Source organism: Puntigrus tetrazona, chromosome 5, assembly GCF_018831695.1.
Source record: "Puntigrus tetrazona isolate hp1 chromosome 5, ASM1883169v1, whole genome shotgun sequence".
In the NCBI taxonomy this organism is placed as follows: Eukaryota; Metazoa; Chordata; class Actinopteri; order Cypriniformes; family Cyprinidae; genus Puntigrus; species Puntigrus tetrazona.
This window is the reverse complement of record NC_056703.1, coordinates 27,477,008-27,504,352: the sequence shown is the minus strand read 5'-3', so window position 1 is coordinate 27,504,352 and position 27,345 is coordinate 27,477,008. Positions and strand designations below refer to the sequence as shown.

At 36.7% G+C, this 27,345-nt stretch overlaps 1 protein-coding gene across 1 annotated transcript in view; it reads right to left on the bottom strand.

The window, feature by feature from the left end:
- LOC122345115 overlaps positions 1 to 27,345 on the bottom strand; it is a 33,145-nt gene that overhangs the window by 5,622 nt on the left and 178 nt on the right. The window contains exons 2-32 of the mRNA XM_043238944.1: positions 25,214 to 25,493; positions 24,536 to 24,635; positions 24,250 to 24,335; positions 23,419 to 23,503; positions 22,245 to 22,419; positions 22,001 to 22,165; positions 21,726 to 21,872; positions 21,574 to 21,636; positions 20,064 to 20,178; positions 19,827 to 19,963; positions 19,400 to 19,535; positions 18,680 to 18,793; positions 16,937 to 17,109; positions 16,553 to 16,695; positions 16,156 to 16,265; positions 15,649 to 15,781; positions 15,202 to 15,318; positions 15,012 to 15,111; positions 12,174 to 12,320; positions 11,896 to 11,958; positions 11,617 to 11,738; positions 11,380 to 11,540; positions 10,099 to 10,186; positions 9,099 to 9,161; positions 8,261 to 8,913; positions 8,045 to 8,148; positions 7,735 to 7,878; positions 6,768 to 6,929; positions 6,593 to 6,688; positions 6,329 to 6,478; positions 5,898 to 6,031 (exon numbers count right to left, since the gene is read on the bottom strand). Of these exons, the coding sequence (XP_043094879.1) occupies positions 5,898 to 6,031; positions 6,329 to 6,478; positions 6,593 to 6,688; positions 6,768 to 6,929; positions 7,735 to 7,878; positions 8,045 to 8,148; positions 8,261 to 8,913; positions 9,099 to 9,161; positions 10,099 to 10,186; positions 11,380 to 11,540; positions 11,617 to 11,738; positions 11,896 to 11,958; positions 12,174 to 12,320; positions 15,012 to 15,111; positions 15,202 to 15,318; positions 15,649 to 15,781; positions 16,156 to 16,265; positions 16,553 to 16,695; positions 16,937 to 17,109; positions 18,680 to 18,793; positions 19,400 to 19,535; positions 19,827 to 19,963; positions 20,064 to 20,178; positions 21,574 to 21,636; positions 21,726 to 21,872; positions 22,001 to 22,165; positions 22,245 to 22,419; positions 23,419 to 23,503; positions 24,250 to 24,335; positions 24,536 to 24,635; positions 25,214 to 25,493 (4,466 nt within the window). The remainder of the gene's footprint in view (positions 1 to 5,897; positions 6,032 to 6,328; positions 6,479 to 6,592; positions 6,689 to 6,767; positions 6,930 to 7,734; positions 7,879 to 8,044; positions 8,149 to 8,260; positions 8,914 to 9,098; positions 9,162 to 10,098; positions 10,187 to 11,379; positions 11,541 to 11,616; positions 11,739 to 11,895; positions 11,959 to 12,173; positions 12,321 to 15,011; positions 15,112 to 15,201; positions 15,319 to 15,648; positions 15,782 to 16,155; positions 16,266 to 16,552; positions 16,696 to 16,936; positions 17,110 to 18,679; positions 18,794 to 19,399; positions 19,536 to 19,826; positions 19,964 to 20,063; positions 20,179 to 21,573; positions 21,637 to 21,725; positions 21,873 to 22,000; positions 22,166 to 22,244; positions 22,420 to 23,418; positions 23,504 to 24,249; positions 24,336 to 24,535; positions 24,636 to 25,213; positions 25,494 to 27,345) is intronic.

Below are 27,345 nucleotides of genomic sequence, written 5' to 3'. Positions count from 1 at the left end.
AGTTAACAGCGAAATGGCAAGCTGTCAAAACAAAGGCCATGTGCTCCAGGACAACAAAACACAAGACAAACACAACAAGCTACTGCCAATCCCTGACAGTACCCCCTCAGAATTAATCCCTGCGCCGGCGGAAGTCCTCGATGAGCGACGGGTCCAGGACGCCGTCGAGCCGAATCCATGACCTCCGTAACCCTCCCAGTCCACCAGGTATTGAAAGCCTCTTCCCCTTACACGCATAACAATCTCCGGACAGTGTAGACCGGAGAGCCATCCACTAGACGAGGGGGTGGGGTGGGATTAGTGTTAAGATGGGGAGCGAATGACAGGCTTAACCCTGGATACATGTTAACAGGGTGTACCCGACCAAGGGAGGAAGGTAACTTGAGCCTAACAACCACCGGACTGAGAACCTTGGTGATCTGGTATGGCCCTATGAACCTGGGCGCCAGCTATGAAGTCGCCTGAGAGGCAGGTCCTGGTGGAGAGCCATACCTTCTGACCACAAACGTAGCGAGGGGCTGGAGTCCGATGACGGTCAGCTGCTGCCTTGGTGCGTCTAGAGGTCTGGGCCAAGACCCTCCTGGCCTTATTCCAGGTGTTACGACACCTCCGGACAAAGGCTAGGGCAGACGGCACCGCAGCCGTCGGGTTCCTGGATGGGAAACAAAGGGGGTTGATAACCAACAGAACATTCGAAGGGTGACATACCTGTGGATGCCACTGGTAGAGTATTGTGGGCGTACTCTACCCAGGACAGCTGCTGACTCCAGGAGGCAGGATTACAGGCAGCGGAGTGCTCTTTCAAGATCCTGGTTGGCTCATTGACCATTAGACTGAGGGTGATAACCTGAGGACAGACTTGTCTCTGTCGACAGAATTCTTGCCAAAAACGGGAGACAAACTGGGGACCCCGATCAGAAACCGTCGCCTGTAATGGAGCCGGAAAACGTGGTCGATAACCAGTAGCGCGGTCTCCTTGGCAGAGGGAGCTTGGGAGGGCAATGAAATGAACCGATTTAGAAAAACGATCCACCACCGTAAGGATAGCGGTGTTGCCCTTAGAAGGGGAAGACCAGTAACAAAGTCCAAGGCAATATGAGACCAAGGACGGGTGGGGATGGGGAGGGGACATAACAGACCTGACGGAGGCTGATTAGAGGTCTTAGTCTGGGCGCAGACTGAGCAAGCCAACACAAACTGCCTGACATCCTGGCCTATAGACGGCCACCAAAATCGTTGACGGATGGCTGCCAACGATCTCCTGACTCCCGGGTGACAGGTTAGCTTGGAGTCGTGACCCCACTGGAGCACTTCAGAGCGAAGGGGCTCAGTGACATGGACACCCCACAGGAACAACCCCTCCTCGGCAAGTCTCTCATCTGCCAAGTAAGAGCCCCCACAAAGGATTGGGTCGGCAGAAGCCGCTTCTCCGGGGGCTCTCATCAGGCTTGACATTCTTGGATCCGGTCAACAGAACCTGAAACGGTTGAAGAAAAGTGCCCAGCGAGCCTGCCGAGAACTCAGCCTCTTGGCTGAACGGATGTATTCTAAATTCTTGATCCGTCCAGACCAAAAAGGCTGAGTGGCCCCCTCCAACCAGTGACGCCACTCCCCAAGGCCAACCTGACTGCCAGCAGCTCCCTGTTGCCGATGTCAAATTCCGCTCAGCAGGGTTCAGGCGGTGCGAAAAGAAAGCACAGGATGTACTTTCCCATCCTGGGAGGAGCGTTGGGACAAGACAGCGCCCGACCCGACATCAGATGCGTCAACCTCAACAATGAATTGTCTCTTAGGATCTGGAACAGAGACAGGAGCAGAGATAAACCGGGACTTAAGCTTAAATAATTCTTTAGTGGAGGTGAGCGCAGTTAAGGGTGCAGCCACCTGGCCATAATTCCTGACAAACCGCCTTTGGCGAATCCCAGGAATCGCTGCAGAGCCTTTCTAGAGTCGGGGACTGCCATTCGCGACTGCCTTAACCTTGACAGGGTCCGGTTTCACCTCCCTTCCAAACAATGAACCCAAGGAATGAGACCGACTTGGCGTGGAACTCACACTTCTCCGCTTTGACAAAGAGCTGATTCTCTAACAAACGTTGGAGAACAAGGCTAACGTGGTGGGTGTGTACCTGGAAAGAAGATGAGAATATCATCAAGGTACACAAAGACAAAACGGTTAATCATACTGTTAACCATGTTCTGAAGACAGCAGGAGCGTTCAAAAACGGAAGGACCTGATATTCATAGTGTCCCGAGGGAGTGTTGAATGCTGTCTTCCACTCATCACCCTCCCGGATCCTGACTAAGTGGTAGGCAACTAACTCCTCCTGCAAGAGCTCAAAAGCAGAAGACATCAAGGGTAAGGGGTACCTATTCTTGACAGTGATGTCATTGAGTCCCCTGTAATCAATACAGGGGTCCTTCTTTTTAACAAAGAAGAAACCAGCACCCGCTGGATGAGGAGTGGCGAATGAGCCCATTACGGAGGGATTCCTGGATATAAGTGTCCATAGCCTCTCGTTCAGGAGCAGACAGGGAGAATAAACGTCCCTGGGTGGAGAAGTGCCCGGGAGAAGGTCAATAGCACAGTCGTAGGGTCGGTGGGGAGGAAGGGATAGAGCTCTGGACTTGCTGAACACCCGACACAGATCATGGTACTCCACCGGAACGCCAGAGACATCCACCTCCTGATCCTGATGAGAGGGAGACACAGAGACAGGAGAAGCAGCACCCAAACAAGACACATAACAAGACTTGTTCAAGACAAAATTAAATTATGGGACCAATCAATGTGAGGACCATGCTGCTTCAACCATGGATGCCCCAAAACAAGGCGAGCCTGTTGGGAGTCCAGGAGAAATGTTCTCACAGTGATTGCCCGACACGACAAGACTTACACAGGGATGCGTGATGGTGGAAAGTTTTTGGCCAGACAAGCCCCAGACCGGAACAGGGGAGGTGAGGAACGGCTGGGATGCCCCAACTTCTAGCAGTCTGGACATCGAGGAAGTTGGCCTCGGCCCGAGTCAACCAGAGCCTGCAGCTGTGAGGGGTTCCAGACAGGTTATTACCGCAGGAAGGAGGGTTCAGGGCATGGGAGATGAACCCACTAGGACGCCCTGGTATTCTAGTGGGCCTTGGCTTTAAAGGGCACCTAGAAACCAGATGTCCAGAGTTGCCACAGTACAAACACAATCCCTAGCCAGACGAGTTTGTTTCTCCTGAGCCGTGAGGTGGATCACCTAATTGCATTGGCTCAGGATCACTGGAAGACAGGGATGGGGAACACTCAATGCTCTGGGACCCCTTGGTGAAGTCCCACACTGACCGAGGAAAGAGATGCTTTCGGCGTTGTAGGCTAAGCTGATCACCTCCTCCAGATCTGCCGGGGTCTCCTGAGCCGCCATCTCATCCTGGATCTGAGGATCCAGCCCCTCCCGAAACAAGGCCCGCAGCGCACCCTCATCCCACTTGCACTCGGCGGACAGTGTTTTGAACTGAATGAGGTATTCTGACAGTCTGATCTCTCTGACGGTCGAACCAGTTTGGCAGCCGCCTCATCTCCCCTGATATACAAACAACTTCTTCATCTCTGTGCTGAAGCCCACAAAACTGGAGCATACAGGTGACTGAGCGTCCCACACAGCTGTTTAGAAGAGTGATGATGTAGGCCACCTTGGTTTGTTCAGAGGCATAACTTGGCTGAAGTGCAAACACCAGAGAACATTGGGAGAGAAAGGCTTGGCAAGAGTTCGGGTCCCGTCATAGGGAGGAGGATTGTTGGCATGTGGTTCTGGGTTGGAATGACTGTGGGATGAGACTCGGACCTCCTGCTGAAGATCTTTAACCTGGCTGCTTAAACGAGCCAGTTGAGAGGTGAGGGAGTAACCTCCTGAGAGGTAGTTGAAAGTTGATTGGCATGATGACCAATCATGGCCCCTGGTGGGCCAGAGCAGTGCTAGTCCTCTATGTTGGTCAGTCCGTACTGTCCAGACAAGCAGACCCAATTGCAGAAGAAAAAATTGTTTATTTGACAAACAAGAGTTCTTGATAATTGTCCAACAAAAGGTGAAACCACTGGCAGGCGACTCCAGCCTTAATCCCAGCTGCAAAGGAGGTGAGGAATGGCTAAATCACAATAGATGGGATGATGGGTAGGTGAGACCAGACCCAACCGGTGGGGCAGGAAGCAATTGGCCGGTCAGGTGGTAACTATGACATCCGCCCGCTAGAGGACCGGGGCGGGTACTGGCACCAAGGTAGTCTGAGAGGAGAGTACTTTACAGTGGGCTGAGAAGTGGGGCCGGAAAGGGAAAACAAAAACTGAAAAGAACAAACAAAAAAAGTCAACAAGGCAAAAAGGTACTAACTGGACTGGGAACAGGACTAAAACGAGAACCAACAAAAAAGTGACGAGGCAAAAAACTGTACAACTAGACTGAAAGATGAGACCGGACAAACAAAAACTGATCAAACTAGCAAACTAAGGTTCAGAGTCAGGATGATATCAAGCAGCGGACTGACAAAGGACAGAAAACACAAGGAGATTAAGTAGGTTGGGTAATTAACAGAAATGGGGTGCAGGAGTGTGAAACAATTAGGTTTAACAAGAGGAGGAGTTAACAGCGAAGCACATGGCAAGCTGTCAAATTGTGCTTGGTGCCAATCCCTGACAGCAGCTCTTGTATTCATTTTGATTAGCTTCTCAGCTACATAGAAATGCCATACAGTGTTGCGATGATTGTCTTTTTGCAGTCAAAGTTTATTGAATGGGAAGATGACATGAAGCGATACGAGACGAGCTGCACTGAAAACAGATGAGAGCACATGTGCATATACAGCTCCCAACTGAGTCAAAGTTCATGGGATTGTGTCAACAGAGTGATAAGAGCACACATTATTTTAACTTTTTTTTCTCCCCAGTATTTTAACTTAAGCGCTGCAAGCCATATGTAGAGCACAGACATGAACAGATTTTCTGGTACACAAAAAAATACTTAATGTCGTTACTGTGGCAGCCAACAACAGCGCAGCTTAAAGGATTAGTTCACTCTCAAATAAAAATTTCCTGATACTATCAGAATGCAAAGTCGATGTAAAAAAAACTGGATGATGAGTAACTTCCTAAAGCTAAATTCTGAAAAAACAGAGGTGCTAATTATTGGACCTAAAAACCCCACACGTAATAATCTAGAACACAGTCTAACACTGCTCTGTTAATTCTTCTTCATCAGTTAGGAACCTAGGTGTGCTGTTTGACAACAATCTTCATTACAATCTTAAATACTTCAAAGATTAATTACGACCTATGCTTTCAACGTCAAATGCAGAAATGTTAATTCATGTGTTTGTGTGCAAAACAATTGTGACTGACCGTTAACCATGGGCAGGCCAGAAGCATCAATTATATGCCTGTCCAATTTTGTGCTATTCCTCTCATGGGCATCAATTGTTGTTGCTATTTAGTTGTAAATTGTTGTTGTTCTGTGCATACTATGCTTTGCATCACATATACACAAACAGTCATGGTCAGGGCTGGCCCAAGCTTTTATGGGGCTCTAAGCAAATTTTTCTTTGACGGCCCCTTAGTGCCAGCAATATGACTAGTTATTGTCAAAGCTTGTTTATTTAGACCAAGCTCAGCTGTTTTGTAAATTATAGGAACTAAATAACGTGACAAATGCATAGCTAGATGGCAAACTGTAGGCTGTAGTATCTAATGGTAATGACAGTATAATAATAATAAAAGAGGAATTTTTGGTGGACTTTTGGAGTGACCTATTCTTCTATTTTCTATATTCTAGAATGGTTAAGGAACTGAACTGTTGGCATCTAATACAACCTATTCCGTAAGGAAATGCAAAGGCACCTTTAAAAATAATGAAAAGCAATACTAACCTCACTGTAGCAGGTCTTGGTTCTCCTAACAGCAAACTTTTCTCTCCAAAATACTGTCCAGCTTTTAGTTTGAAAAGAACTGCTGTATTATCCTTTGATAAAACCTCCACTTCTCCTTTGTGGATAAAATACATCTAGGAAAACAAAGCATCATTTTTAAATATGATTAGTTATTATAATAATTGTAATAAAATAAAATAATTGGAGAAAATTTGGGTGATGGGAGTTGTAAATATATATCTATAACTCTGACTAATTCTAAATTGTAATACATATCGAACATTATGGAAGAACGTGTAAGTGTCTCTATAAATTGCACCCGAAACATAAACATTAACATGCCGTTACTGTTACCCTTTCAGTCTTATATGGCCCTTTAAAATTTTTATAAAATCAGATGCACAATATGTTTCCAACGTTCTTGTAATAACCTCTGATCCATAGTCATTTTTCTTATATATGAGATCACTGGCTCTGAACAAGGACTGGGAAATTCGTCTGGCTAATAAGCGAATGAAACATCCATCAGTTTCTAACTCCTCAAGACGCTCCTTTGTTAACATCGTCTCAAATAATGGTCCCTGCAAACAACACCTTGTAAGTCTGAGAGTGACACGTAATTATTTTGAGCTCATTCAAATAATCAGCCATTTTGAAATGTATTTAATTCCAAAAAAATATGGATTTTAAGTTACTTCATTGAGTTTCCCTGCTTTGGTTATTGCCACTGGAGACAAAGGACATGTCTCAGATTCGAGTGTTTTCTTGATCTGGATATTAAGACCAAACACCTAAGAAAAGAGATGATAAAAGTACATAATTACAGTACCATTCTAGAGACATCTTTATATTAATAATAATACATTTTACCTTTGCTATAAAATCAGCATAAAGAACTGTTGATATATCACAGACTAGTGAAGATGGCAAATACTCATTGAGTTTATCCTGGTCAAATCCTTTTGTGAGTTTCCATCGAAATATGTAAAATCTAATGACGCTGTCATATAAAGCCCCGGTTATTTTGTGGCTCTTTCAAAAAAAAAAAAAAGAGAGAGAGAGAAAATTAGTTATTACAATACATAAAATATAATACATGCAATCTAACAGCCAGTTATTCAGTTTAATCTCAGGGTTTTTTGTCTAGTAGTATCTAGCTGCAGTCCTAAATTTCTACATGTTTCAACACACCGTCACAGACTCTGTGTGTTTTGGTTTCTTTTTCTCTATATTCCTGATTTTCCATATTTGGTTTTTCACATTCTCATATTTCTTAGTTAATTATGTTATCATTATCACCTGTGTATTCACCTGTTTCAGTTCTCCCTAATTGTGTCTGTGTGTATCTAAGTCATGTCTGCCCCATTTTAATAAGTTGTTTCTAATTATCTAGTTATTAATGTTAAAATAGTTAAAATTAAACGTTTTGTATGCTTTTTCATGAAACATAGCATGAGAATCCAACTTTTTACCAGTGTAAACAACTCTGAATGCACGAAACTACATTTTACCCTAGTTCTCCCCATCTTGTTGTGGCTTTTCTGGAGTGACCCAAGATCTCTCCCTGTCCATTATAAACCAAAATACAAATTTCTTTAGCAACTGAAATATATATATTTTCCACCCTTTATTAAGCAACTCAATCAATTTCCGCCTTGCTAATAATAAAATGATTATATAAAACAAGGTATTCTAATTAGACTGGTGTAGTAGTTTTTGAAAAGGAGGTTTTGCCCCTTAAAATGGTACTAATTTACAATACTAATGTTTTGGTTTTGGAAATTAATCAAATGATACACTGGTTAAGATAAAAGAGATTCTGTATGAAATTAAATACCTTCAAGAAAAGTTTCATGCTCTCGGTTTTCTCTGTATAAGCAGCTCTCATAGCATCTGTGTTTGCCAGCATAGAAGTCACAGTGCCTGACAACCAGCCGATAAACAGCATCGCAGCAATCATAATGAAACTCATACCGGCTTTCTAAAAACGTGGTTTATGCACAAAGAAAAGTCAGTGGCTGGACATGCATACAGCAAGCAGGGAGTCTCTATACATGCATAGTATAGAGTCTTTGTTTTATCAGTTAAAAAGAAAACAATCAAATTGAAGGGTGTGTGAACAAGTCATAACCTGATTTAATACTTACCATTGCAATTAGAGATGGATGGATGTCCCCAAATCCTACAGCACATACCGTTGTGGTTACAAAGTACAAGCTCATTAAATACAACTGCTGGAAAGTAACCGTGCCTTAAAGAACAAAAAATATATATGTTTTTAAACATATATATATTTATATTTAATCTATTAAACATATGAAAAAGTATAAAACACATTCACAGCTCTGAAGAGCAATACGTACTAAAATTGACATCAAATGAATTGTCCAAGTGTGTCACCCAGGAAACTAATGTACAATTGTGCTTTATCACTGGTAATAAATAGTTACTTATGTTTCCATAAAGTTCTGCAGCAGGGCATGCACCTGCAAAGACACTACAAGTGGCAAAGTGCAAGAAAAGACCAGAATATAGCAACAATTTCAAAACAGTAATGACATTCCTTTCAGCAGAAATGTCAACTTGCAAAAATGAAAAAGCAAAGGGAACGCGATATAACTGGAAAATATGTGGAATCCTTAAGTATGCATAAAGATGCAAAGCTTCATCGTTGGCATAAAATCCATTCTCACCAAACGGTGAAATGACGATCCAACTCACAAGTTCCCAAGGAAAGCAGGTTATGAAATCTACAAGGAACCCAGTTTTGATATAATGATGTGCTGTTTCCAAGGTGTCAACTTTGAGATCATTATCTTCATAGAAAGCAACATGCATGCGGAGATAAATGTCCACCCAACAGCACAATCCAAGTAAGTAACAAACAATCCACAGCTCCGTTCTATAGTGTAGAAATGAAAAAAGCAACGAGGTAATGATGCTGACAGCGATCGCTAACATGCTCCGGAAAAATTCCCATCTTACGTAAAATGCACTGCTGGGCAAAATGGCTTTCCTGCAAAAGTATATGAAGAAAAAAAAAAAATCATATTTCTCAATAGGCAAGTACTGGGATACCTAAAGTGCAATTCAATATGCTTAATGCTTCCAATTTAGTGGAACAAGTTAATTTTACGATGTAAGGTATGGACATCTTTAACAGTATCAGTAGCATTAAAACACCAGCAGAAATGCTTTTACCTCATTAGGAAAGTTGATGGGCATGACCACAAGAAGAAATATGCAATGTTTCCCATTACAGTCCTATGGAATTAAAAAAAAATAATAATACACTTCAAGGAATAGTTCACCCACATTGCTTTTTGACTTTTATTGTTATTTGTTTAATTTAGGGATGGGTATAGTTTACATTTTATCGTTACTGATACCGATACTGATACTATTTATCGATACCGATACTGTTACCGATATTATTTGGTGTAAAAAGATTTGATGTAAAAAGTTATTTTAATACTGTTGATGTCAGGGATATAGACCTGTTAATTATCTCGCTCGAGAATTAATTCAAATAAATGTGATCTTACCATACTATTTCATCTCTGTCTCTCATGGACAGAACATTAGAACTGACGAAAATACCCTTCTTGCCAAATATTGTGCTGCAAAGAGCTGCTTGTTTTAACTTGTCTATAACTTGGCAAATGACCCTGGAATAAGCAGGACAACGGCTAGCCGTCCATTAAAGGTTTTTAAATGCGCTTCGTGGAGGCAACCGTCGCCGTTGATTATCCCTTACGTGTTGTCTCCTTTCTTCACTATTACACTGCTGCATTGCATCTGTACTGCTTAGTTTCGCTAATCAGTATAATGCAAAAAAATGGGCAGATAGTTTTTTTATGGAGAGACTGGTTAACCCAGCCAATTAAGAGACCATTAACTACAATTCTTCCTTTTTATTGTACATGTTTTATTAAACACCGAGTCAAATCAGGCAAAATCTGTAGAGACACATTGGATCTCAGAGTTCACCCCCCTAGCAGAGGAATTTTTTATAATGTTTTGAAACAGTTATGGCCTCATTACACTTGGCAGTCTGATTCATGCTTTGAATCACTGGTTATAAATAAAGAATTTGCAAAGGTTTCAAAGCTTCACAAAGCAGTGCTTTCAATATCGTTATGAACCTTTCTGTTGTTAAAAGATGCTATTTGCGGACAGCATCAAAACAAGTTCTGCTTACTTTGGTCTATGTCGTTTCAATCGTCCCATTGGAACATTGTCTTCCTCAGATCCAGCATACATTGGAATGTTTCCGAAGTCCTCCACATCTAGAAAAATATTTGTATATCAGTGTTTCCCACAGGATTTTGTGAAACTTGTGATGGCAAGTGATTAATTAATTAGCATATATATATATATATATGACAATATTACGTCAAGCTGTGTTTATCCATCCTTATCCGTCCTTCTCTTCATTCAGATCACTGGTCAGAAGTATGATATAATGTTCTACATGAATCCAGGTGATATTTACAGTTATGTTTAGTATCATTTGAATTATCTCAGGGCATCTGGTAAAATGGTCTCATTCTTACAAGAAGTAAACTAAAAGGTAATGCAGATCCTCAGAGTTTTAAAATATTTTGCTCCTTGCAGAGGGTGTCATTTCTATGTAAGCCCGTTTCCGCTACTAAATAAAATAAATAAGGCTATTGAGACTTTATCTCACAATTCTGAAATAAAGTCAGAATTGCGAGATATAAAGATATAAAGTCAGAATAGAAGATCAGCACAATTCTGCAGCCAAGATAAGCTCGTTGTATGAAGGGTGTCTATGGTATGGGCAATTCCATGCAAAAATCTAAACACAATTTTTACCAAAAGAACAAATCCATGGTTAAATTCACATTAGCTTCAAATTTTATAAATACTTGTATAATTATATTCATCGTATTTAACAACCTGTTTTGTATTTTTATTAAAATAATTATACTAAAATTATTTACTTGCAGATGCAAAACGTGAATCTGCAGTCTCGGTCCTATTAAACAACCTCTATAGGTCTATGTTAAAGTTTTAAAAGCATATTACATGCGTTTCCATAGTCTGATCAATTCTGCTTTCAGAACGGTAACGGAGAGATGACGTTTCCAATGAAACACAAAAATGAAAACTTATAACAAATATTTTAGATTGTATAAAATGGCCAACCCTTTATCGGCAGCAGATAAAGTCTACAAAATATGTCGTCTCCCAGTCTTTTTTTGTGTATTTATCTCATTTAAAATATAAAACAGGTTTAGAGACTGAATCTGGAGTCTATTTTAAGGAACACAATTTATGAAAATGTATATTTCAGTTTTTGACTGTGAATGTCACATCCCTAACGCTGAAATTGTCTGTTTGCATCTTTTTGAGAATTTTATATTTTGTGTTAATTTGATATCTTTGAACTGGCTATGTAATTGAAATAATACATACAGTATATAATATATGGATTAATGTTTCTCAAAATACTCACAGCATTTTGTCTTCTTGGAAAATCTACGTCCTTGAAATTCTAATGTGCATTTTCGCCTCTGTGCAACATCAGATTCTTTGGACTGCCTTTTTAGTATTTTTTCTGCAGTCTCCACCAACGTTGTGTAGCATTTTGGTTCTGACTGGAATTCTTCAACTTTCCTAAAAATGAGTTTCCAGTGTTTTTTTAATCATTTCACTGTAACATGTCATTTGCTTCTTAGTTCGTAAAACATACCTTTTAAGCAGGGGATATTTCTCAAGAAGTACTCTGATCTTTTCAAAATCAATGACTACAATTTCACAGCATGTCACAGCACGTACTGTCAATGTGGCTTGTTTTCCAAACAAAAAACCTGCCTACAAGAAAAAAAAGACAAGTAAAAGATTATAAATATTTCAGAAATGTACACAAAACTGATACTGGCATGATATTATCCAGAGTTCCTATAATATCAGCCACTGATGAGTGTCAAAGTGATTGATATTAAAAGGTAACAATGTATTTAATTGTTACCTCTCCAAAATGCATTCCCTTCTGATAATGTCCAACAACTTCTGAAAGATTATCATTCAAAATCTATAAAATATTAATTAAATATATAATGATTAAACAAATCTCAATGATTAAACAACAATGAATACAATTATAGGTTATGGGCTAAAGTTATAAGTTATAAGCTATATCTTATTTTGAGGTCTGCACTGAACTGCTTAATTTATGCGTTAATCTTTAAGTGCATTCAACTGAGATCAAATGTTTATAAGGAAATAAACTTCATGAAACCTGCTAACCTCACATGTTCCCCTCCGAATACAAAAGAGCTCTCTTGTGATAGTTTTACTGTACTGAATGATTTCCCCTTTAGGAAAAAAGTACATGACTGACGTTAAAGCAAGGTCCCGTATAAATGACTGCCCAGCTTCTGCAAAGTAAGGAATCTGTAAAGAGTGGAAAAAATAGAAGAGTTTAGTTTATTTTGAACCAGGAATTGAAAACAACCAAAATAATCCAATCGGTTCACTCTGAGGAGAATTGATCATTTAACATTCCTGCATTCCTCTATTATTATCATTCCGAAACTGGTTTGCCATAAAGAATACAGGTAATTTTTTTCTTTGCCTATAATAATAGTAATAGACAAATAACAATAAAGTACAGCGTTTTCTAATAAAAAAAAAAAACAGGAGTAGAGTGAGAAGTGAAAAGGAGAGTCTGAGTGGCTAAAGACTCTCCAAGGACCACTGGAGAATTTAAAGAAAGGGGTCAGAAAAACAAATGTTGTTTATAAAAATTCAAATCTTTCCATATTCTCTATGTATATGGATGTTAACATATGTATTATGTATAGGCTTTGGACATCATTCTTAACATCGGTTATTTCAGTATGAGGCAGTGGTCACACTAAACAGAACAGATTGTATACTGGAGCAGTGCAACTTTTTGCTTCTTTAACTGTATTTTATTTTGATGATGAACAGGCAGCAATGTTGCAAAAATATGCAGGTGTGTGTGATCTGTCGAATTCATTACGCTACACTTGGATAAACTCTTAACGCTGAAACATTGCTTTTGTGTCTCCACCAGCTGCGCCGGCGCTGCCACTCGTTCTCACCTGTTTGTGGCTGAATACAAATGATCATAATTTATAGACAACTAGGCTATATCAGGAAAAAAACATTAGCGCAGAAAAAGGGAATATAAAAATGACTGATATGAAGCCAGTGCATCAATCTGAGGTAGGACTAATACATTAATAATGTCGGTAATAATTTTACCATCAACAACAACGCATGAGACTTTAATATTCCAGTTTCCTATATAAAACAACGAGGCAATATATGGTATATGGTTTAATTATAATGCTTTGAAAGAACACCAAAGGGCTGATAATAGCTGTTGCTACAATCACACGGTATTCATAAAAACATAGCCATATTTATTTTCTTCTAGATTTTATAAAAGTTCTATTTTGACCCCTTATAGCTGTCATGGTGTGGTGTGGGAAGGAGCGCACAAAGATGAAAGTTAACAATAAACAGTCTTAGAATAACCCACAGAGATATAATCTTGCAAAGAAGGGTAGCAGATCCACATTAACATATGATTTGAGACTGGACCAACTAACAGAAACAGATTAAATGACACACACCTGAACATAATAAAACAATCAGCAGAAGACAGAAACTAGGTCACAAGAGCACATGGGGGATGAGAACAAACATAAAACAGTCCAGGGGTATGACAATAGTAGTTGTTGGGGGGGGTTTGAGGGAAGGGGCACACCAATACTATTCTGCATATGGCACCCATTTGGCCACATTTTGGTCCTGATTAAATGGAGCAGTAAAACAACATTAAATGTTCGATTCTGTTTAGAGCTGTAAAAAGTAATTTAGTTTCTGTTTCCGTCAAAATGAAGTTTGTTTTCTGGTGTTTTTGTTTTTGTTCCTTGAATCAGTTCAGAGCCCTGTTTTAAACCAGCCCTCGTCACAATATTCTTTGGCAAACATGTAAACTGATTCTTGCCCCTCAACTTCCAGATCAATAGATTAAGGCTGTTTCTTTACATTATGGGTCTAATGTCCATGCCGTTATATCACTACTTTTTTACTATGTACTGTTTTTATTAAAAATTAAAATACAAATTCTGACAGCAGTTTTTTAACACCATAAGAGGGTACTAACCTAAATCTGGCCCTATGTCTATAAACTAAATGAGGATCAGTATTATAATAAGTGGCAATTTTACACAAATTTTCTCACGCAGACTCCTCTGAGTAGTTACAAACCCAAAGTCTGAATAGAATATTTTGCATTAATCTTTAGACTTAAACCGCACCAGGTTTTTGAGAATGTGCATATAACACTCCTGGTTCAGATTATCCTTTCTCCTAAGAATTCAGGAGATCATTTATCAAGCTCTTCTTATTCTCTACCATGGATGCACATTTAGAAAGGATTTCTAAACAACAGGTTAGGGCTTATGAGACATCTACCAACATATTGAAGTGGCTCTATTTGGTTCTCAGATGTCATTACTGCTGGATGCAGTTTCCACAGTATCAGTTGCTGACAAAGCATCTTGGTCCCTTATCAGAGGTGGAAAGTATATTTTCATAACAGTACTTGAGTAATTTTTTTCTTTTATATATTTTATCTTATTAGAATTGAAATTAGGACTTGACAAGAATTAGAATCATGAAAGCTACTGTTTTGCTCCAAAAACACTTTATAACACCAGAAATGTTTATAACAGTTAACTTCTGTGTTTCTTCTTATTACAGTCAGATATTGTTTTTTCAATGAAATTCTATACAAGTCTGCATGTTGTTTAGATGTAGTGATATCTGATTTGTCCATATAAGGATTTCCTGGCTCTCACTTGTGAGCATTAGGGTTAATCTTGCTCCAACTGTACACTGTCTCATTTTGGGTAAAAATAGAGAAATAATACTTTGTAACGCAGTAACTTGTAGCAGACTACTTTTTTACTCTCTCTTAAGGGATATTATTTTTTAGTACTTTCACTTGTACTCATGTAAATTATTCCTTAAGTAGCAAAAATGTTACTTAAGTACAATTTCTTAGCACTCTTTCCACAGCATTTTTAAATAATAAAAAACACTGACCTGTGACAGAAGGTCCCCTCTCTCTGCCATGAGAACATTCTGTTTGAGTTCAAATGGCAAATCGTGCATTAAAAAATGTCCTCCTGGAAAGGCTTCACCTCTGAAATCATGAAAACAAAAAGATCAACAAATAAGGCTAGTCAGTATTGTAATCAGTGTGATTTTATGTATTAAATAAGTGAAATCATACTGATATTTGGTCCACAGGAGATTCATATAATTCATGACTCTGTTCTGTAGGAAAACTGTGAGGTCATGTTGCTTCATGAAGTGACGCATTTCTGAAAAAAGATTCTGGAAAGCCACCCTATGCAGAAAAAAAGAATATATATGCATAAATTCAACTACTTCAAATAATTTTATTAATTTTCATTAAACAATTTCGCTGATTTTCAGCATAGGCATCAAACCTATCTGTCAAAGGAAAGACAATAGTCCTATTTCATTCTTTCAGTCAATTTATTTTATTCAATTTTAAAATATGTAACAAGTGTTTTTTGCTTTTGTAGGACTTGCAATACTTTAATATTTTAAATGTAATATTCTAAAATTCAGATTTCCACTGACATTGACCTCTTTAATCAGCTTTTTAGTGTCTGAACTTAGCAATTTAGTATCTGCAATCAAAAATTTTTACCTCTTAGCATTTTCACCAGATAGAGTGGCAGAAAGCTGGCTAATGATATAGTTAAAAACCAGCAAAGCAACAATACCAACAACTGCTGCCAGACATTGTTCTACCAAAGAGCCAGGTACAATGTCTCCATATCCTGAAAAATAAATATATTGTGTCATAATGCTCAGTCCCAAGCCATATTGCCAACTTTTAATTTTCCGTCAGTCTTAGTACGCAGTGCAACTATAAAAGAGTCATGTTTTAAATAGGAAAAATATCGAAACACTTGTGTGATGCTCATGGTCTTATCAGATTCGATGACCGATGCTATGCTACAGCTAAAATAAGGTGTTACTGTATACTACTACTACACTGATATTTGTATACTTACTACATAAATCATACTTAAAATATATTTACTACATAAATTAATTAAAACATTACTTAGTATAGTTAATAAAATAAACTTGAGGTACGCTACTTTTTACCAAGGGGAAACAGACACAAACATACATGCATGGTACTTACCAACACTTGTCATGGTTGTAATTGACCAATATGCTGCAGATATATAATGTTCAAAATTGGACTGAGTAGATTTAAGCCCAATATTCCATGCCCATGACTCCTCCTTACATCTTAAAAGTGGATAAAAGGCTTGAATCAAATTTAATGTCTATAAACGTCTATAGATATATGTATTCTCTTCTCTGACTTGCAGGCTAACACACTACAAATACTACACCGTATGTTACAAAGTGACTGCTTCAAATCATTTGAACTTTGTGTCAGCACATCATAAACACTATGAAGTATTAGTTTACTGTGGAGAATTTGTTGTGTCACTTCATCACTTTCTACAGTGTTTTGTTTCCGATGCACCGCTTGTGTCCAATGTAGACAATATGTAATAACTCTCAGTTACCTTTCATCATCGCAGGCAGACAAGTACAACATGCCAGCACAAAAATGAATAGTGAAAATCAGGAGATAGAGGCATTTTGTTGTCCTCTCCTCAAAAAGGTTCTTATATATGTCACATTCTTTTTGGCAGAAATACTGATAAATCTGAAATCACAAAACATTTGTTGTGATCAAATATCAGGATAAACACAGCTATCTAACAGAAACACAACTAATCCATACACTTTTTTAATTTTTAAGTTAACTTATTACATTTTAAAAAGGTTAACTTGTAATCTGTTACTTACTGTGTTTCCTGTGTTTTACTGTGTATAAAAAATTAAAGGAATATAATTTAAGAATTAATGTTTTAAGAATTTTGTATATAGAAAAATATGTAACATACCCTGCGAACCCAAATGAGTCTATTCAGCCTGACAAGGCCTGAAATTGTCCAGTGTTCTGTACCGCCGTAAGCAAACACAATCAAATCCAAAGGTAAAACTGCAAGGACATCATAATACAAGTTCCAAGACTTTCGATACACTCGAAATATTGCCGCTAAATCTGTCACGGGTTCTGGAATACAGTGAAAAAGATAAAGGTTTAGGCATCAAACAACAACATTGAAACTAATTAGGAAAAATATAGGTAACGTTTAATACTTAATTTACCTGTACATTGCTAATTATACAATTATTATAGGAAACAGAAAACTACTGTGTAGCGCAGCTAAGTGAGAGTTACCAACGGTGTACTTTCAAAAGCCATTTGGGAGAATCAAAGTGACTCATTTAGCAAATGTGAAAGATGCAAATAGAGCAAACAGATGTCTTTAAATCTGTAACGCTTGTAAATATATATATATATATATTGACATTCAATGGTCACTTTATTAGGTACACCTGTCCAACTGCTCATTTCTAATCAGCCAATCAGCAACTCAATGCATTTAGACATGTAGACATGGTCAAGACGATCTGCTGCAGTTCAGACCGAGCATCAGAATGGGGAAAAAAGGTGATTAAAGTGACTTTGAACGTGGCATGGTTGTTGGTGCCAGACGGGTTGGTCTGAGTATTTCAGAAACTGCTGATCTACTGGGATTTTCAAACACAACCATCTCTAAGGTATACAGAGAATGATCCGATAAAGAGAAAATATCCAGTGAGCAGCAGTTCTGTGGTTGCAAATGCCTTGCTGATGCCAGAGGTCAGAGGACAATGGACAGACTGGATAGAAAGGAAACAGTAACTCAAATAACCACACATTACAGCCGAGGTATGCAGAAGAGCATCTCTGAACGCACAACATGTCCAACCTTGAGACGGATGGGCTACGGCAGCAGAAGACCACCCCGGGTTCCACTCCTGTCAGCTAAGAACAGGAAACTGAGGCTACAATTTGTACAGGCTCACCAAAATTGGACAATAGAAGACTGGAAAAACGTCTGATGAATCATCTCAGACTGGTTTCTTGAACATGACAATGAGTTCACTGTATTCAAATGGCCTCCACAGTCACCAGATCTCAATCCAGCAAAGCACCTTTGGGATGTAGTGGAACGGGAGATTCGCATCATGGATTTGCAGACAACAAATCTGCAGCAACTGCGTGATGCTATCATGTTAATATGGACCAAAATCTCTGAGGAATGTTTCCAGTACCTTGTTGAATCTATGCCACAAAGGATTAAGGCAGTTCTGAAGGCAAGAGGAAGTCCAACCCGGTACTAGTAAGGTGTACCTAATAAAGTGGCCGATGAGTGTATGTATGTTTATATAGGCATATGAGAGGCATGCTTGGCATTTAGCTGCGGCGGTGACGAGGTTCGACCTCAGTCAGGTGTTGATGATGATAATCAAGGGGAGAGGCAACTGACTCGTCACAGTTTGCATAACAAATGTTAAGAAAACTTCTACAAAAATAAGTTGAGAAAACAAAAAAAAAATCTGCTAAATCTGGTTGACTTAAAATTTTAAGTACTACTCCAGACCATCGATGACATACAATTAGTGTAACATATTTTTCTAAGCACAAATGAAAAACAGTTTTAAGTTATTAAGCACATTTTTAAATAAACAATTTACCAAGATACATTAAATGTTTCTTTACAAAAAATGAACATGTACATTAAACATTGACCTACCGTTTTCTGTAATTACTCCAGTACGAAGATTTACTAGTATGTCAAATGCAGCAACAATGTAAATCAGGCCACCAACTAACAGGTAAAGTGCACCCCAGCTTCCTGTGAAAAGCCCTTAACAGGCAACAACAAAAAAATTACTTATATTAGTCAAAACATTAAACAGCTTAAGCACGTCTTTGTGTCTTTAATACACCAGCATTAAATGTACTAAAATATTATTTTAAGTTCCCATATTGTCAAATGTGAAATTTTCATGACTTAGTTTTGACTTAGTTTTCAATTTTATAAAACACTTTTTGCAAAACGCAGCACACAATGCTGTAACGCAAAAATCTAACAGGAATTGATATCATGGCAAAGTTGTATGCAAATGTTTGTTTGAGGTGCTTGTAATATTTTAAATGCAGACGTCAGGCAATTAGCTTTTTAATGTGTGAAAAGTTTTGAAAAAAAGAAGAGAGACAAAAATATGTGCAAGCAGTTGAACTTGTTGATTGTAATCCATTACATACAAAGTTATCTGAGATTATTAAAGAAGTATTTGTTCTGACAGTTTAACTCTGAGTTCGTCGTCATATTTTACTACAATTTTCTAAACAATAGTGAATAATGTGAGAAATGTTAGGTATCTGAAGGTGTTTAAATAAATGTTGGCTCGGCCGTATGCAATGCTGTTATCCTCTCACTAAAACAACACTTCTCTAAAAACATACATACCCTTTGATTCTGGATTGTTGGTGAAAAAAAACACCCATATCTCCAGGAAAACTGAAACAGTGATACACCAGAAAAAGAAAAACCTCCAGACCTTTACAAAAGCACTTTCAGGGTGGAAAGTTCTCTTCCAAAAAGACTAGAGAAACAGACAAAGAAAGTAAAGTAAATATCCAGTGGAACAATTCAAATACACATACATTCACAATACTCACATCAAATTGATGGGGCTGGTTTAAAACGCATTCCAAGGATGCTCCAAAAATCCTCTGATCTTTTGTCTATAACAAATATTTTGATAGATATATATATATATATATATATATATATATATATATATATATATATTTTTTCAAAATAGTGTGGGAGAACTATTATGTCAAATGTGGTTTTTCAAAAATATAATCAAAGCAGTCACCCTGTCACTAACCTCAAGGTTGATGCTCTGGTCCTTTTCGAAAACAGCATTTTGCGGGACAGATGCAACTCCATAAGCGCATGCTTCTCGAAGGGGATGTCTGAAGTTTTGAAGACGTTTCTTGGCAGCTCTGGCAATCTCAACAGCAGCTTTAGAAAAAGATATTTTTTACTTTTTTACGTTTACTATAATTTAGGACTCCTGTAGTAAAAACAATAATACGTAACAAAAAATAGAAAACTTTATTACCTTTAGGGTAGTCAGCAAAGAGTAAAAGCAAATCCTTGCGTTCCAAAATGATAATTTCACATTTTGTTAATGCAGATATTGTAACATTTCTAGGGATTTCATACAGCAAATGGACCTGAAAAAATTGTAGTGTATTACTGATGGTATGTCATTTTGCTCCTCTTTATCATTTATCTTTCCACCCTGAAATTGTGATATTTATTAATTCCACATTCTCTACTGAACTGTGAAATGATTTGGAATCTGACAAAAAAGGGCTAAACTCATTACACCTGAGACAGCAAACGTAATTCTGAGAAAAAATGAGTTAAAGTTTTCTGAAGTTTACGAAGCAAAATTATTAGCAACATGCATCTTTTCCACCAGTTCTTTTCTTAATAATAATTACTTAATAATAACCACAATATAGTTCTTTATTTTTTATTATATCTTTGTTATTATTAATAAGAACAAATGAAATAAAGCCTTTCCATTGCCTTTTCCATTTTATCTCTGAACAAAAGCATTCTGACAACGTTTTTCAAACTTTTCTGAACCTTGGGACAGCCTAAAAACAGTTAAAAGCCTACTGGTTTTCATCCGAAATATCTTAAATTGTGTTCTGAGGATGACCAAAGCTTTTAAGGGTTTGGAACGACATGGGGGTAAGTGATTAATTACAAAAGCTTTAGCTAGGGATGTAAATTTTCGATAATTTCCAATCGATTAAATTAACGATCAGTTAATGACATCAAATGCCAGCTTCCTCACCCGCATGAAAGCGGTTTTAGTCTAAATAAAAGGCTAGTAGCAGGATAATAAAATGAATAGGCCTAGATATGATTATGATCATTTGATAAGAGAGCGTGCTGTAGTTTTATGAGGGATCATTAAACATTGCGCTGTTTCAGATCCCACAGTGGAAACCACTCAATGCACCTCTTTAAAGGGTTTCATGGCACTTCTTCTTTTATTTTAAAACACCATAGCAATGTTTGCAATTTACATTATCGGAATTTCAAATAAATAAGGAAAGTTAATGAAACGTGATCAGTAGCCACACATTAATCGGCAAATATTATCTAGGGAAATTATAATGAAACATGACTTATTACAAAATTTCAATACAAAAGAACTTTGCATTGCATCTGCTTTAATGTAAGTTTAAAATCTGGATCATTTTAAAATCATGAATTCATTTTAATGTGAATTCATTAATGTGTGGCTTCTGCCCCCGAGGAACATCTCTGCACCAAAGTTGTAGTCCGTAATCTTTGGAACTCTAGCGGTTAATAAACATGGAAGAACTCTGTAGATGGACTCTGTTTATGTCTATGACAAATCATGCAGGTACTGGGCTACTCTGCAGCAGTACCTACCTGAACTGAAAATAGTTTTATGGTATACTCACTTATTATATAAATTTTGAACACAAGAAAGTTACGGACTGCAGCTTTAATAAAAAAAATATTCTCAGGTGTTATTACTACTCCTGTAGATGTCTAATTCTAGACAGGTGTGAGTGTCATACCTCTCCAAACAATGAGCCAGGTAGCAGTTTTGCCATTGCATTCTCTGGGTTCCTACCAAAAACCTGAAAAATAGAGGAAATTATGCTTAAAAATCATACTTTAAAATACACAAAATTCTCAGTTGACTCCAAAGATTTATATTGAAGCATACCTGTACAAGTCCTTGATTAATGTAATACAGTTTTTGATTAATTTCTCCAGTTTCAACAAGAATTTGTCCCGGACTGTATGTGCATGTTTTTAATTTCAATGCTAGAGCCCTTTTGAAGCCATCTTCTGTTTTTCTGAACAACTTAGCCTAGAAAGATACACAACATTTTTAAGATAAATAATAAATAATCTTTGTTATCTTATCAACAGTTAATCAAAAACTTTATTATTATTATTATCATACCCCAAGTTACAGCAATTCATTAGATAACTCACATTTTCAATAACAGATTTGTAACAACAACTTGAAACATCTGACTGCAGGACAAATGGGAGGTCATCCATAAGTCCTGCAATGTTGCGGCCTCTCTGGTGGAACCAAAGATTGTAATAATGTTTGTGCACCCGTTTCTGGATTTCTTCTGGTAACCCCATTTGTCTCTGATTAAAAGAGAGAAAATAAAGACGATATCACTAGCAGAAATGACAGGCTAATAATTCAAATCTTCTTATTACAAACCATGTAATGAAGAATAGCATTCACTCTGTGGTAGAACCTTCCTCTTTGTGCAACCATGTTGGATATAACTGAGCTCATGTTAGACATGCTGATTCCAAAGGAAAGCAGTCCGAGGACCATCACAAATGATGCAACTGTGGCCTCTTCCAAATTTGTGGCATGTATATCTCCATAGCTGCTCAAAATATTTCATGAGACAACTTGATAAAAACAAATCTCTTATGAAAACCAAAGGATTTATAAAATACAACATTTAAGGTACACTATGCCATGGCAGTAAAAAAAAGCATAATACATTAAAATTCTTAAATACAGCATCGCTAAAAGCTCTATTTTAAAGCAACTCCCCCAAGGTTAAAAGGTTGAGTTTTACTCATTTTTAAATCCATTCTCCGTTCTAGCAATAGCACCTTTAGAATAGTTTAGCATAAATAATTGAATCTGATTAGACTAGAAGCATCTCGTTTAAAAATGACCAAAGAGTTTTTATATTTTTCTTATATTTTTTTTATTTTGTAATTACTTATTTCACGTGATAACTTATTTGTCTTTTTAATTTTAATTAATTATAAATTATAAATAAAAAAATATTAGTTAATAATTATTAGTAAAATAAATTATTATAATATAAAATTTGGAATTTCACTTAACGACACACTTCTAATAAAATTACAATGATAAAAAAGTATATTGTTTTTGTTTGTGCTATTGATTCCCATTCATTATTGTTCTTATTTTATTATTTACTTCTATTTTAAAGTTAAATTCAATTCTGAGTGTGCATAATTCTTGGGTGGGACGGGGGCCGGGTCACAGTCCTGCCACCACAGCTGAAAAACATCCTAGAGGAAACACTAAACTGGCAATAAAATGCAAGTAGTATCATATATTTTCTTGATAACTGAAAAAAAAGAATTGCAGGGCAGTGCCTTCTATCCACTCATTGACTGAATGTGATGCATTAAAAAATACAATAATGGGACAAATTGCATATAAAACTGTGCTTTATGTCACTGATTTTAAATCATATTTTATAGACAATATGATTTAAACTGCAAATCTTAATTATTTTTAAAAAGCAAGAAAAGAGAAATAATTCTGAAAGTATCAGATAGTAAAAATGCACTTAAGCCTATAGCATTGTGCATCCATACATGACATTAACAGTACTCACCCTATGGAGCATAGTGTGATAGTTGACCAGTAAAGTGTTGTAGCATAGAACTCCATGTCTGTAATTCCTGTCGAATTGGTTGAAACTGTAGAAATAATTATGCTATATTAATTAACATTATTCAAAAACATACCAAAAAGAGATTTAAGTGGACATTTCACAAAGCATTAAATATGTTTATAAAGTGTTCAAAAGGCTACTGCAGGCCAAATTTAAAATAAAAGTTTTTTTCTCTGACACCCTTCAGACTCAACGCTCACGTGGGTTTCCAAATCGACGGAATGAGGAACTTGCCCAAAAGTCATTGAGCAGATTTATCTACATTTTATGCCTTTTTTCAGATTGCATCTTATTTCAGGGAGAATCTGGAATCTCTAACCCAGCTTCATTTTCTGGCTTCTATGGATACAATATACTATAATATACTAGTGTTATATGCCAACTGGCAACCAGGTGTGTCGAAATACTATTAGGTAAATTAAGAGTGGGTAGAAAAAACTGAAACAGACATTCCAACACGAAACACACACTTAAAAGGCAATTAACTTTATGTAACTTTGCTTTTTGGAGAAGCGTTTTGAAGAACATATTATGGCAGTTTTTATAGTTTAGCACAATCAAAAAAAAAAAATTCTGCACCTTAAAGGCATAACACCTTAAAAAGGTGCTATTTTTACTCTTTTAAAATTCACAAGTTTTACATTCAAATGTAACATTGATTGCACATTCAAGAGACAGCTGTTATCTCTTCCAAGAGCACAACTGCATCCTACGGGGAAAAAAAACGCTGTCATAGTGATATTGGGAAAGAAACCAAAAAATAAAACGTACATTCTGGCAGTAGCTGCAACCAGTTCCCCGCTTTGGGGCAATACCTTACTTTATCAGCGTAAGTGGGATCACACACCTGATGAAACCTAAAGGGACAATAAAACATCATTACCTTTAGCTATGTTTTCTTTACCAGATAGCTTGGAATTAATAACAAAGTTTACCATTAAGTCTGCATTCTTGATTAGAACAAAAAACAGTTTTATGCCAATACTTTTAGAAAACCTAACCGATGCTGAAAAGGACCTATTAAAAAATAGAATACCTGTCCATTTATGAGTCTTACCAAAGGCATGCTGAGGCGTGTATACATAGGACCATGATGGAAAACACTTTGAAAGCTGTTAGATGAAGTTTGTTGGTGTCTGGTTCCTTACTGAACATGGCTAGAATCCCACAAAAAAGCATCAGCAGGTGTATACATCTAAATGATATAATGCATGTTTTAAAGGGCTCATATGATGCTGTGTTGAAGATCATTATTTGGTGTATTGGACGTAACAGAATATGTTGACATGCTTTAATGTTCAAAAAACATATTATTGTTCAAATACTATACATTATTGCAACTCCTTTTCCGCAAAGGTGCCTCATTGCGGTGCCATGCCTGAACTAGTGTGCATGTTGTTTTCACATTAACTTAAAAACAACAACTTGGGAATGCAGTAATTTCACTTGCTCCGACGGCAGCAGATAGTCTTCCATAAACTAGCTAACCCATTCATTTTTTTCAATTAAAACGCCTAAAGCTAAACTTCTAGTTTTCCCATTTTTAATCCTGTTGTCAAACTAAAGTCATCATTATAACCTTTTTACTCCACAATACCAGTTAAATGCTTCCTTTTGCACCGTTTTAAAAATATTGATTTGGCAACCGTATCGAAAAAAATACCACACCGAATAAATGGAAAAATAGATAGCATCATATGACCCCTTTAAGGAAGCGTGTAATTAAATAACTTACATATTATACCAAACAATCTGAAAATTCTCAGACACCTATTGGCATGCATAAACTTCAGCTGAGAGAAAGCCATTGTCAATGTTTCAAAGGGTAAAATGCACAAGAGATCCAGAAAAAACCATGTCCTAAGGTATTTTTTCCGGACTCTTTTAGGGTCTGTTATAACCACTCCATGACTTTCGTATCCGATGTAAAAGCGTGAAATGATGTTAAAGACGAAGATCAGATCAAGAGAGTATCTTGTGAAGATGATTCCTGGGACAGTAGAGTTGAAAAACAGCTGGAAAAAAATATTAAAAAGAATGATTAGCAATGTAATGTTGAATAGATTAGCAATGTTATTTTGAAAGAAATTATTATGTAAGAATGATACTCTGCATCTTATTTAAAAGCAAAATCAAACCACTGTTCAAATCGAGTGTGTCTACTTATAGTGTGGAACTAGGTTTAAAAGACTGCAGCTAAAACAAAATAGCACACTAGTAAAAAAAGTTAGATATTTAAAATACAATTATAGTATTTTTGTTAACATAACTTAGAAATGTAAAAATTACAATTAAACTACAATTAGACTAAATAGGGCTTTTTACACCTGAAATTGTTAACCCTGGGTTATCCTAAACCCTGGATAAATAGAATCCTGGGTTATCTGTAAATATCATGTAAATGTTAATCCTGTTTATTCATTAACAGACATTTCACATTTCTAAACTCCGGGTTAACGTTTTTGTTTGCATATTTGTGGTATCGATTACACTGACTGGAAAAAGAGCCGGCAACCCAAAGGCTTTTCCTGTCAAAAAAATATTGCTGCATAGGTCTAGATGGAGTAACAGCTAATTATAGCTGTACATGCATAGAATTTTCTTTTCAATAAATTTAGTACAGCAAGCGATTAGTGATGAAAAACATTTTATCCTAACTAAAAATAATCAGCCTACCATTCAGTTTTTGAACAGTAAGATTTTTATTTTCATGTTTTTATTTTATTTTAATAGATTTTAAACTGTGATTTATGTAACCAAAGCTGAAATTTCAACGTCATTACCTCAGTCTTGTGTCATGTGATCTTTCAGAAATTACTCTAGTATGCTGATTTGCTGGTTATCAATATTTCACAGTTGAGTATAGGGATGCAACAATGCAATGCTGAAAAGTTTAAGTGTCTGCCAATGCCGAACCAATCCTATACTTTTTTTTAAATACATGTAGAATTTCTTTACTTCTCTTTGTTGACCTGATCATCACTCTTTTGTGTGTTAAACACAATCTACTACATATAGACAACTTCATTTTAATAAAACATAACAAATGAGAAAAATCATGGGTGCACAGTCACTAGTGAAACATTTTTACTTACAAATAAAAGTGAATAAGCGAAGGACTAAATGTGGTAAAAATGACCCGTTCATCGCTGTGCCATAGATTTTAGAAATGCCTTTTGATTTTATAGTATATACTTATTTATAAATGTAGCATATTGTTTCTTTCATGAATGTATTTTACATTAGTTTTACATTTATTTAGTCTTTACTTTTCTAGAGTATCGTTTGCTGCTGAATTAACCACTAAATTAGTTTACAATACTATTTCTATCATAGACTATCATTCTTATCTTATATATCATTCATCTGCTTTCTTGTATTTAATTTATTGTTCAACAAGTTTGAACTGTTCCATTTATTGTTTTCTTAAATCATAGATCATTACAACACCTAAAATAAGTTTGTTTAAACTAAACGTTTTAGACAGACGTTTTTACATTATTAAAATGTAATATATTTTCCATTATTATAACGTAACAAATTTAATGTAATTCATGGAGGGGGAAAAAAATCCAAAAGCATCTAAGAACACAAAATATTGAAAGTAAAATATGCTTAATCACTGTTATAATTCTAAGGTTTGTGTTATGAAGAATTATAAAATTACAAAAATAATTAATTTAATTGTCCTATTATTGCATTTTTGTCTTATATTTCTGCAGGTTTTGTGTTTTATATTGTTCACCTTTAAAAAATGGCGGACATGCGAATTAATATAACATAGCTCTAACGGCCTGAATTGAAAAGGCACATAAAACCGATTCCCACCTTAAAAACAATAACTTTTCAGAACTATCTCCACGAAGT